The sequence below is a fragment of the Notolepis coatsorum genome (assembly GCF_963971535.1).
Source record: "Notolepis coatsorum genome assembly, chromosome: 13".
NCBI lineage: Eukaryota > Metazoa > Chordata > Actinopteri > Aulopiformes > Paralepididae > Notolepis > Notolepis coatsorum.
Genome location: NC_140177.1, coordinates 35271842 through 35285099, shown reverse-complemented (window position 1 = coordinate 35285099; position 13258 = coordinate 35271842). Strand labels below are relative to the sequence as shown.

General features: G+C 43.4%; 1 protein-coding gene across 1 annotated transcript in view; it reads right to left on the bottom strand.

Annotated features, from left to right (window-relative positions):
* Positions 1 to 12979, bottom strand: part of jph1b (junctophilin 1b) — a gene marked incomplete at its 5' end in the record, with an annotated part of 63050 nt that extends 50071 nt beyond the window's left edge. The window contains 2 exon segments of the mRNA XM_084327900.1: positions 12558 to 12924; positions 12926 to 12979. Coding sequence (XP_084184026.1) covers positions 12558 to 12924; positions 12926 to 12979 — 421 coding nt within the window.
* Positions 12980 to 13258: the final 279 nt, after the last annotated feature.

Below are 13258 nucleotides of genomic sequence, written 5' to 3'. Positions count from 1 at the left end.
TTGATGTCTGCCATGGCAACCATGTGACAACACAGACTGAGGGTGGATGTCTGAACTGAAGGTTGAGGGATGAACTGGAGAGTAGGGCTGTCTTAAATACTTCGAAGCTTCGTTCAATGGCACAAGCTTCGAACAGTAAAAAAAAATCTAAGTTAACACTTTAACTGCCGGGAAACGCTTTATAGCGTCATTCCCGGCCATGCTCAAGTTGCCGAAGGACGCTTTACAGCGTCTTTAATATCAATATTTCAAAAATCTGTGATCGGATTCATATTTCCCCTCCGCTGGCCTGAGATCCACCAGGAGGACCCACTGAGCTCTCTGGCGGTTCAGGAGCGCCATCTGGTGGCCGATCGGCGCAATCGCCAAACAGGAAGTGCTGTGGAGGTTGTGCTGGTCGGCCATATTACTTCCGGGCACTCGGTTTGGCTGCCGGCACTCTGTCTCGTCACAATATATAGCGATCCATTGCCAATAACTCGATAAACAACATGATTTGGACGTATATAGTATTATACAAGCTGGAAATGGTTCATCAGGATAAACATCCCATAATCGAAAACGGTCTATACCACGCTGATCGTCCAACGGCGCGAGGAATATCCGGTAAGATTCAGCGTTATTCTTGAACGTGTTCCATATAAACTGTTATGATGAACATATGACCCACACTAGATGAATGATATAACGCTGCCCACGGAATTATAAACGATCCCCCGCCCATCCGGTCATCATCAGATCATACGTAGATCATTCTAGAAGTACGTCCAATTGAATTTTTTTATATCGCCCCGATTGCCATCAAACTGTATTTCATCATCAATATAATGCATTTGGGGCTATAGATCACGTTCTGGAGAAAGCTGCAGAAAGAGATGAAAATATACTTATACATTAGACCATACTTTACTATGAATATGTGAATGAAAAAGTTTAACGTTGCTACACAATGAACAATACATATAGGACTTTGAATGGGCCCTAATAATGGCAATGTAGCAATAGAATTTAAAAAGTTATAGCCATGCAAAGAAGGGGTACTTCTCCATAGACAAATAGAGCCGGCAACCTATGGTATATAATGAATTTAGCCTTAGGCAATCAAAGTGTTTAAAAAAAAAAAATCAATCAATCAATTTCTTAAAAAAAATTTTTTTTTTACTTCGGTTTGTGTGTGTGTGTGTGTGCATGGGGCCATTGGGTGGGGCCGGGGGACAAATACACTGGAGGAAAGTAACCCAGCTCAGCACTGCCCAAATTATATCATCACTATTGCCTGTTTGAAGGATATCATCCTCAAACACATATACACCACCTACACGCCTATTTTCAGTCCTTGCCCCACAATGGTGGAATGAACTACCCACCCCAGTTAGGACAGCCGAATCCCGTCCAATCTTTCGCCGTCGACTAAAGACGCACTTCTTCAACCATTATCTGAAATAAAATAAAAAAAATCTAACCCTAACTAACCTTACTGTCATGCACTTGTCCTAATAAACTAACCTACACTGTAACACGCAACACTTTGATGAATATTGTTACTCAGCTGATAGAGTTGTATTCTTCCTGATGACCTGTCGTACAGAACTTGTAAGTCGCTTTGGATAAAAGCGTCAGCTAAATGACTAATTGTAAATGTGAATGTAAATGCCTTGTAGAATTCCACACATAAGAAAGAAAGATACTGGGATGAATAAACAAAATAGGAAATAAAATGTAGAAATGCATGCAATACATAAATAAATATGAATCTCCATATATGAAATAGAACATTTAGATAAGGTGCTACTGAGATGTTTTGGTGAGTTCTTTGTTTTTTTGTGGAAGTAGCCCTTCTTAAAAATGCATGAACATTCACTGATAATTGGTCTGTAGTGGAGTCTACAAGGTCTACATTGCCGGACCTTGTAGACTGACATAATTCTGTGCATAGTTTAGTCTACACAGGCCATATTTCAAATAATCTAAATCTTACTTCATTCATCTTAAACATTCTTGATTTGGGGGATTGGTAGTTCCCATGAAATCTGAAGTTGTTCAAACGACAACAGCGATCCACCTTGAATTAAATCACACAGCCGTGTTGCGTCACAGTCACGAAAGGGGCTACTTAATTCATTAATCCAATCCACTTTATTTATAGAGCACATTTAAAAACAACAAAGTTTACCAAAGTGCTGTACTAGTCCCACAACATAAGATAAAAAAAAATATATATATATAAAAAAAAAAGAAAAAATGTTTATTTTTAATTCGAAGCTTCGAATTAAAATCGAAGCTCGGCCCTGAAGCTTCGATTGGCAAAAAAAAATCGAAGGTCAGCCTTACTGGAGAGAGAGAGGAAGAGAGAGGGGACAGAGAGAGAGGGGACAGAGAGAAGAGAGAGGAGAGAGAGAGAGAGAGAGAGAGAGAGGGGGAGAGAGGGGAGAGAAGAGAGAGAGGGGGGAGAGAGAGGGGAGAGAGAGAAGAGAGAGAGGACAGAGAGAGGAGAGGGAGTAGAGTGAGAGAGAAAGAGCGAGAGAGAGAGAGAGAGAGAGAGAGAGAGAGAGAGGAGGAACTAGATAGACAGAGAGGGATATGCCTCTTTTCCATTGCATAGTACCTACTCGACTCTAACCTACTCTACTCTACTCTACTCGCTTTAGGTACCTGGTACTTCGTTCGTTTTCCACTGCAGGTAGTACTCCATTTCATCTCCGTGTGGGCCGCTGGCGTACAGCATGAGAGCTCCGTGAGCATAGCTATGTCCGTGGGGGCTTGGAGAAAGCCAGAGTAAACACAGTTTCAATCAATCAATCAATAACAACATTAACCAGACTCTCGTTGTGTTTATTCTGCTAACGTTAACGTTACCTCTCGTGTCTATTCTACTAGCGTTAACGTTACCTCTCGTGTCTATTCTGCTAACGTTAACATTACCTCTCGTTGTGTCTATTCTACTAGCGTTAACGTTACCTCTCGTGTCTATTCTGCTAACGTTAACGTTACCTCTCGTGTCTATTCTACTAACGTTAGCATTATTAGGTAATAACCGGTTTGAAATGGATGATGATGATTACCTCACGTTGTGTCTATTCTACTAGCATTAACGTTACTAGTACAAACAATCAATAGCGAGTTATATTGTATGCTAGCCACAATGCTAACTCTTATAATGGTAAAACGCATTCACATTAGCACGTAAGCTAACAACAAGCTTAAAGGGGAACTCCAACATTTTGGGAAATTAGCTTATTTAACATCTTCCCTGGAGTTAGACAAGAAGATACATACCTTTTTTGTCTCTGTGCGTGCATTTTAGCTTTGGGAATAGACGCTCCGTTAGCATAGCTTAGCTTCATCACTGGAAGTGAGTAGGGGCCGGAGCCTTACAGTGCCTTACAGTGTATTGCAAGGTCTGACATTGACCAAACTTGATATGCATGACCTTGGTGGGCTCTAGGTCAACTCCTGAAAAGGGGGTCAATGTCAGACCTTGCAATCAAAAGTTAGGGGGCACACTGAAATTATGGCAAGGGTTATTAGCCCCCTAACTTTTGATTGCAAAGTCTGACATTGACCCCCTTTTCAGGAGTTGACCTAGAGCCCACCAAGGTCATGCATTACAAGTTTGGTCAATGTCAGACCTTGCAATACACTGTAAGGCACTGTAAGGCTCCGGCCCCTACTCACTTCCAGTGATGAAGCTAAGCTATGCTAACGGAGCGTCTATTCCCAAAGCTAAAATGCACGCACAGAGACAAAAAAGGTATGTATCTTCTTGTCTAACTCCAGGGAAGATGTTAAATAAGCTAATTTCCCAAAATGTTGGAGTTTTCCTTTAACAAATCAGCTATCTTTTTGTGAGACTAAACTCTCTGCTCTTGGTGGTAAATTGTGTTGATGTTGGTTTTGTTTCATCAATAAATGAGGCAGAATACACAGTGAATGTATCCTTTTTTGTTTATTGCACGTGTTCCTGCTGCAAACAAATAATATATCCTACGCGAGGCTAAATAAAGATGGCGGTGTTGTGTTTTGTGCAGGATGCTCCAACGTGTGACGCTTCTCTCTTCTGACCAATCAGTGGTCTGCAGTGTTTCACGTCACTTTTCTGGTATCGCTTCTACTCGCTTGGAACCTCGACAAAGCAGGTACTAAAAAAGTACCCGGTACCGGCAGGTAGAGTTGTTCCGATACCGATACCAGTATCGGAAATGCCGCCGATACTGCCTAAAATGCTGGTATCGGTATCGGCGAGTACACGTCAATTCTAGCCTCCGATCCCATGACGTCATTTATCTCCTGCGGAGAGTGAGGGTTATAAAATGAACGTGTTTTAAGGTGTGATGCTGTTTGTCATTTTAACAGCAGATACACTTTCTTAAATTCCATTGTCCCCAAGAGAGCGTACACGTGACGGGAAGCTCGGACGGGATGTGTTTTGCTTGCTGGTGTTATGATAGCATTAGCTGAAAAGCTAGCTAGTTGGAACAACATCCGCTTTAACGTTACATCAAATCAGATGATCGCCTATCCTTTCTCCAGGACCTGACACTGTCCGTCTATCAACAATAATGCACCCACGGTGAATCGTATTTAAGTCAAGTAGCTACTGACTAGCATGAGCTGACTAACGTTATCAAATGTCAATGCGGGGAAGACGAGCTAGGTCAGCTAGCTTAGCTTGATAACGGTACCGTGGCTAAAGTTGGTGCTATTCATAATCCAGCAATAATGGCTGCAGACCTGCAAGCAAAGTAAAGCAAGTTCCAAGGAAAAGGGGCAATAGAGAAATGAGAGAGGGGGAGAGACAGAGAGAGAGGAGAGACAGAGGGGGGAGACATGCATGAGAAAGAGCTAAAAGCCTCTGTGGAGCTTTGAGGACCTGCGAAGAAAGCCACCGGGGAGGCGGCTAAGAGCAGCTGAGAGCAGCTCCAGATGGCTGTGGGCGATGAGAGTCCACAGTTGGAACCCTCCTGCAGGTGAAGGCTAATTCAGTCCCAGCCGCTCCACTCAGGGGTGTAGGCGAAGGGCTTGTGACCCTGAGACACCTGCTGAAGATGCACCAGGGTCTCCAACAAACGCTCTCTGGCCACCTGCCGCTGCCACAGAGGACCAGCGTCATGAGGGGGAGGAGCTACACCACGTCTCAAGTAACAACATGTTTATTCCACACTGTATATTAGACTGGCGTATATTTACAAGTGTCCCAGCACAGACATCTTGGTAGGCAAATGACGGCTGATTGTAATCATATAGCAGGTGATTGTGGTTAAATGACAACCAGTGAGCTGTCATGAGAATACTACCTGAATGTACTAATGGTTTCTCATGGGGAGATGAGCAGGTCACAGCGGGCTCACTCAGCTCTATGAGCCTTTTCAATCTGGCTTCAGAACTCACCACAGCACAGAGACTGCCCTCATCAAAATCACCAACGACCTCCTCCTTGCAGCTGACTGTGGCACATTAGCATCCTCATCATCCTGGACCTTTCTGCAGCCTTCGATACAATTTCCCATTCCATCGTCCTCAACCACCTATCTGACAACCTCGGCATCACTGGCTCAGCACTCCTGGTTTCAATCCTACCTCACCACCCGGACACAGTTTATCACCATCTGCGATTCCAGTTCCACCCCGGCCCCAGTCAACCAAGGCGTCCCCCAAGGTTCGCCACTTGGCCCAATTCTGTTCACCATTTACATGCTCCCCCCCAATTTCCACTCCTACGCTGACGACACACAACTCTACCTCTCCACCAAACCATCCACCCAGCTCCCCCCATGCTCGCTGGTCAACTTCCTTCATGAAATAAAAACATGGATGTCATCTAACCTTCTCAAACTGAACAACAATAAAACTGAGCTCATGGTTGTGGCACGCAAGGCCCTGCTCCGGAAGGTTGGATATCTCACCCTCGATATAGACGGCTGCTCCATCTGCCCATCCCCAAAGGTCCGCAATCTGGGCATTAGGGGTGGGAATCACCAGTTTCATCACAATACGATACGATATCGATTCTTTGGACAACGATACGATATTTTCCGATATCACAAAGTCTGCCACGATACGATACGATTCGATTCAGGTGCCTGCGATCGATATGAGACGATATTATATGCCCATTTAACACAATCAGTAACATTTAAATCAACAACAAAAAAGGCAATGGAAATATCATTTGACATTTTTATTTTTGATCTCTTCCAGACATTTAAATGAAAAACAATCTTGTTTTTAATACAAATAGACCTCCTGTTCACTGTTTTTGTTTTTTTTCTTCTTTTTTTCTCTCGATATTAATATCCTATCACAGCGCTGTATTTTGGCTGGAAAAGGCATATTGGGAGTCAGAAGGTGAAGTACCGGCCAGATCCTGTTAGTGGGGCTATCTCGAGAATGCAGTCTCTCTATGGCTCTATCAGCTTAGCTTAGTTAGCTCACGCTAACGCAACGTTAATTTCGGTATTTAACGCGACGTGGGCATAAAGGAATGGCGAGGATGGAAAGCATGTTAGATGCATTTGACCCCTTGTGGGGAAAAAAAACAACAGGCACTTATTTCGGGCAAAATAGGCGGACTCTGAAGCAATGCTGTCTAACGTCTACACACGCTGAGCTGCGCTGAGCTACTGTTGTTGTTTTTGCAGCCGGGCGGATATGCTCACGAGGGGATTTTCAAAATAAGAGTATCGCAATATGAATCGATCTTTTTACGTTGCATCGATCCTATTTGATAATTGATAATAGATCGATATATCGATCTGGATCGATGTATCGTCCCACCCCTACTAGGGGTGGGAATCACCAGTTTCATCATGATACGATACGATATCGATTCTTTGGACAACGATACGATATTTGCCGATATCACAAAGTCTCTCACGATACAATACGATACGATTAGATTCAGGTGCCTGCGATCGATATGAGATGATATCATATGCCCATTTAACACAATCAGTTATGAGACTCGCCACAGGATTTTCAAAATAAGAGTATCGATATGAATCGATCTTATTACATCGCATCGATCCGATTTGATCGTTGATAATTACATCGATGTATCGATCTGGATCGATGTATCGTCCCACCCCTAGTTGTGACAGCGGTTGTAAGAAACATCTTTATAAGTGGTGAACTGTACAATGTGATAGAACTAGAATATAATAGTAAAAGTGTGCTCAGACTCTGTGTGTATATAGCTTTGACTGCACTACTGACCACAAAGCTAGCATTGTCTTTAAGTAGGCTACTACAGATTGATTGATTGATTGATTGATGGCTAATTGGATTTTCTCTCTCACCTGTTTCTCTCTCTCTCCTCTCTCCTTTCTCTCTCTATCTCCTCTCTCGCTCTCCTTCTTTCTCTCTCTCTCCCCTCTTTCTCTATCTCTCCTTTCTCTCTCTCTCTCCTCTCTCTCCCTCTCTCTCCTTCTTTCTCTCTCTCTCTCCCCCCTTTTTTCTCTCTCCCCTCTTTCTCTATCTCTCTTCTCTCTCTCCCGCTTATCTCTCTCATCTCTCTCTCCTTCCTCTCTCTATCTCCTCTCTCTCCCTCCCTCCCTCCCTCTCCTCCCTCTCTCTATCTCTCTCCTCTCTCTCTCTCCTCTCTCTCTCTCTCTCTCTCTCTCTCTCTCTCTCTCTCTCTCTCTCTCTCTCTCTCTCTCTCTCTCTCTCTCTCTCTCTCTCTCTCTATATATATATATCTCCCTTTCTGCAGTCAAGACATTAAATATTTTTAGTTTCTTCTTCTCTGTTTCTCTGGTCAGAGACATAGTTTTCTTTTCAGATATACCAGTGGTTCTCAAACTATTTCACGCAAAAGATGATAGTCTGATAGGCCACGTGGACTCTCATCTCCGTCTGAGAAGATATGTGTCGTTTAGTGTTGAATCCAGATTTCCACATCTATGTATACTGTAACTATGTTTACTGTAGCAACCAGAGCAGTCATCATGTCATCCTGATACAGGCCACTGCACCTCTTCTTCAGAAACACCAACCGCGTCTCAGCCGATTCAGGATCAGTGAGTGAACTTCTGTCATGTTTGAATAAGCCAGTGTCCCTGGCGGGTGTGCGACCGTGTCTCAGCTGATTCAGGATCAGTGAGTGAACGCCATCGCATGGATCAATAGGCCTCGACATCAACATCAGGTCTGACTGCGCCGTGTTGAAAAAAGCATTTTGATTTTCCTTGTAGCTAGAATGTAGCTGGTGCTGGTCTGTCTATTTTTAGACGTGACCTCTATGCCGGCCCCCCCACACCGTCATCTAAGTAGCCAATACACCATGACTCACTTTACTAATAGACTGCTGGAAAACACCAGCAAAAACCAGCATAGTGCATGTTACACCACCAAAGACCAGCATAATGCATGTTACACCACCAAAGACCAGCATAATGCATGTTACACCACCAAAGACCAGCATAATGCATGTTACACCACCAAAGACCAGCATAATGCATGTTACACCACCAAAGACCAGCATAATGCATGTTACACCACCAAAGACCAGCATAATGCATGTTACACCAGCAAAGACCGTCACCAGCATAATGCATGTTACACCAGCAAAGACCAGCATAATGCATGTTACACCAGCAAAGACCAGCATAATGCATGTTACACCAGCAAAGACCAGCATAATGCATGTTACACCAGCAAAGACCAGCATAATGCATGTTACACCAGCAAAGACCGTCACCAGCATAATGCATGTTACACCAGCAAAGACCAGCATAATGCATGTTACACCAGCAAAGACCAGCATAATGCATGTTACACCAGCAAAGACCGTCACCAGCATAATGCATGTTACACCAGCAAAGACCAGCATCATAATGCATGTTACACCAGCAAAGACCAGCATAATGCATGTTACACCAGCAAAGACCAGCATAATGCATGTTACACCAGCAAAGACCAGCATAATGCATGTTACACCAGCAAAGACCAGCATAATGCATGTTATACCAACAAAGACCAGCATAATGCATGTTATACCAACAAAGACCAGCATAATGCATGTTACACCAGCAAAGACCAGCATAATGCATGTTACACCAGCAAAGACCAGCATAATGCATGTTACACCAGCAAAGACCAGCATAATGCATGTTACACCAGCAAAGACCAGCATAATGCATGTTATACCAGCAAAGACCAGCATAATGCATGTTACACCAGCAAAGACCAGCATAATGCATGTTATACTGGTCAACAAAGACCAGCATAGTGCATGTTATACCAACAAAGACCAGCATAATGCATGTTACACCAGCAAAGACCAGCATAATGCATGTTATACCAACAAAGACCAGCATAATGCATGTTATACCAACAAAGACCAGCATAATGCATGTTACACCAGCAAAGACCAGCATAATGGATGTTACACGGCAAAGACCAGCATAGTGCATGTTACACCAACAAAGACCAGCATAATGCATGTTATACCAACAAAGACCAGCATAATGCATGTCCAGCATAATGCATGTTATACCAACAAAGACCAGCATAATGCATGTTACACCAGCAAAGACCAGCATAATGGAAGTTACACGGCAAAGACCAGCATAGTGCATGTTACACCAACAAAGACCAGCATAATGCATGTTATACCAACAAAGACCAGCATAATGCATGTTATACCAACAAAGACCAGCATAATGCATGTTATACCAACAAAGACCAGCATAATGCATGTTATACCAACAAAGACCAGCATAATGCATGTTACACCAGCAAAGACCAGCATAATGCATGTCATACCAACAAAGACCAGCATAATGCATGTTATACCAACAAAGAACAACATAATGCATGTTATACAAACAAAGACCAGCATAATGCATGTTATACAAACAAAGACCAGCATAGTGCATGTTATACCAACAAATACCAGCATAATGCATGTTATACAAACAAAGACCAGCATAATGCATGTTATACCAACAAAGAACAACATAATGCATGTTATACAAACAAAGACCAGCATAATGCATGTTATACAAACAAAGACCAGCATAATGCATGTTATACCAACAAAGACCAGCATAATGCATGTTATACCAACAAAGAACAACATAATGCATGTGGGAGCATGTCTATGTTCCCCCAAGTCCTATGTTCCCCGGTAGCGACGGATAGATAGTCAGACCACCAGCCATGATTCCAAACTCTAACCTTAACCAACTTCGAAAGAGGGCCTAAGCTTAACCAGTTCGAAACAAGGCGGACATTAATAATTAATAAAATTATACAAATTAATACAAATTTTAATCAATCAATCAATCAATCGGGGAACATAGGACGCGGGGAACATAGAACCCGGGGAACATAGGGATGACCCCATGCATGTTATATCAACAAAGACCAGCATAATGCATGTTATACCCATAGATACAACAAAGACCAGCATAATGCATGTTATACCAACAAAGACCAGCATAATGCATGTTATAAAGACCAGCATAATGCATGTTATAGTAACAAAGAACAACATAATGTATGTTATACCAACAAAGAACAACATAATGTATGTTATACCAACAAAGACCAGCATAATGCATGTTATAAAGACCAGCATAATGCATGTTATACCAACAAAGGCCAACATGATGCATGTTATACCAACAAAGACCAGCATAATGCATGTTATAAAGACCAGCATAATGCATGTTATACCAACAAAGGCCAACATGATGCATGTTATACCAACAAAGAACAACATAATGTATGTTATACCAACAAAGAACAACATAATATGATAATGCATGTTATACAAACAAAGGCCGACAATGTATGTTATACCAAGAAAGACCAGCATAACGCATGATGGTTATATCAGCAAAGACCAGCATAATGCAGCATGTTATACCAACAAAGACCAGCATAGTGCATGTTATACCAACAAAGACCAGCACAATGCATGTTATACCAACAAAGGCCAACATAATGCATGTTATACAACAAAGACCAGCACAATGCATGTTATACCAACGAAGACCAGCATAATGCATGTTATACAAACAAAGGCCAACATAATGCATGTTATACCAGCAAAGACCAGCATAGTGCATGTTATACAACAAAGACCAGCATAATGCATGTTATACCAACAAAGACCAGCATAATGCATGTTATACCAACAAAGACCAGCACAATGCATGTTATACCAGCAAAGACCAGCATAGTGCATGTTATACAACAAAGACCAGCATAATGCATGTTATACCAGCAAAGACCAGCATAGTGCATGTTATACCAGCAAAGACCAGCATAATGCATGTTATACCAACAAAGACCAACATAATGCATGTTATACAACAAAGACCAGCATAATGCATGTTATACAACAAAGACCAGTGTAATGCATGTTATACCAGCAAAGACCAGCATAATGCATGTTATACCAACAAAGAACAACATAATGCATGTTATACCAGCAAAGACCATAATGCATGTTATACCAACAAAGACCAACATAATGCATGTTATACCAATAAAGACCAACATAATGCATGTTATACCAATAAAGACCAACATAATGCATGATGGTTATATCAGTAAATAACAGCATAATGCATGTTACACCAGCAAAGACCAGCATAATACATGTTATACCAACAAAGACCAGCATAATGCATGTTATACCAACAAAGACCAGCATAATGCATGTTATACCAACAAAGACCAGCATAATGCATGTTATACCAACAAAGACCAGCATAGTGCATGTTATACCAACAAAGACCAGCATAATGCATGTTATACCAACAAAGACCAGCATAATGCATGTTATACCAACAAAGACCAGCATAATGCATGTTATACCAACAAAGACCAGTGTAATGCATGACGGTTATATCAGAAAAGACCAGTTTAATGCATGATGGTTATACCAGCAAAGACCAGTTTAATGCATGATGGTTATATCAGCAAAGACCAGTATAATGCATGATGGTTATATCAGAAAAGACCAGTATAATGCATGATGGTTATACCAGAAAAGACCAGCATAATGCATGATGGTTATACCAGAAAAGACCAGCATAATGCATGATGGTTATATCAGCAAAGACCAGCATAATGCATGATGGTTTTGTGCTGGTCCACCAGCTAAACCAGTGGCACACAGCACAGACCAGCATTGGAATTACACTGGTGTAGGCTGTTATTTCCGAGCAGTTACTAAAATAATCAAATCTCGGTCATTCGTGTCGAGGTAAAGATCGGGGAACATGATGCCATCACCGTGTTGTTATTCAGCTGGGTTAATCAGCGCAGCATGGAGGACTGCGATTCAGCTAGAAAGATACCCCGAAATACACTGTTGCTGTGGTTCTCTCTCTCTCTCTCTCTCTCTCTCTCTCTCTCTCTCTCTCTCTCTCTCTCTCTCTCTCTCTCTCTCTCTCTCTCTCTCTCTCTCTCTCTCTCTCTCTCTCTCTCTCTCTCTCTCTCTCTCTCTCTCTCTCTCTCTCTCTCTCTCTCTCTCTCTCTCTCTCTCTCTCTCTCTCTCTCTCTCTCTCTCGCTCGCTCTCTCTCTCGCTCGCTCTCTCTCTCACCTCCATCCCCGTACGTCTCAACCCCGTATCCGTCCTGCAGGCCGTTGCTCCAAGTCCCCTCGTATCTCGCCGGTGTGTTCAGACTCTGGCGGACACCGTATCGGCCCTTAAATCCGTGCGTCCACTCTCCCCGGTAGATCCAGCGCCCCTTCGACTCCACGCCAAGTCCGTGGCGTTTCCCCTGCGCCCAGTAGCCCTGGTACACGTTTCCGCTGGGCCAGGTGTAGACCCCGACCACCTCGAAGCCGTTGGACCACGACCCCGAGTACTCGCCCTGCCCCTTGGGCCCGGTGCATATGCCGTGCCCGTGCGCCTTGCCATCCTCCAGCCGCCGCAGTAGGTGCCACCATCTGCGCCTTGCCATCCTCCCAGCCGCCGCAGTAGGTGCCACCATCGTCAAAATCGAACCGGCCACCCGTCATTCAGACACTGGAGAGTGGGTTGTTGTAGTCGGATGCCCCCCCCCGTTGGTTAAGTCCAAATAAATAAGTCCAAAAAGTGCCGGGAGCGAGAGAGAGATAAGCGTGTGTCCGGGGCAAAAGACGCGTGGCGCGGCGGGGGGCAGCGGGACCGACTGGCGAAGAGTGGTGTCAGTCCGGCGCATTGGGTGGTTGGGTCGTTCCGGCTGAAGCGGGACGGGGGAGGAGGGAGAGAGAGACGGGGGAGGAGGGTGAGAGGACTGCTGCAGAGACCGCTGCCAG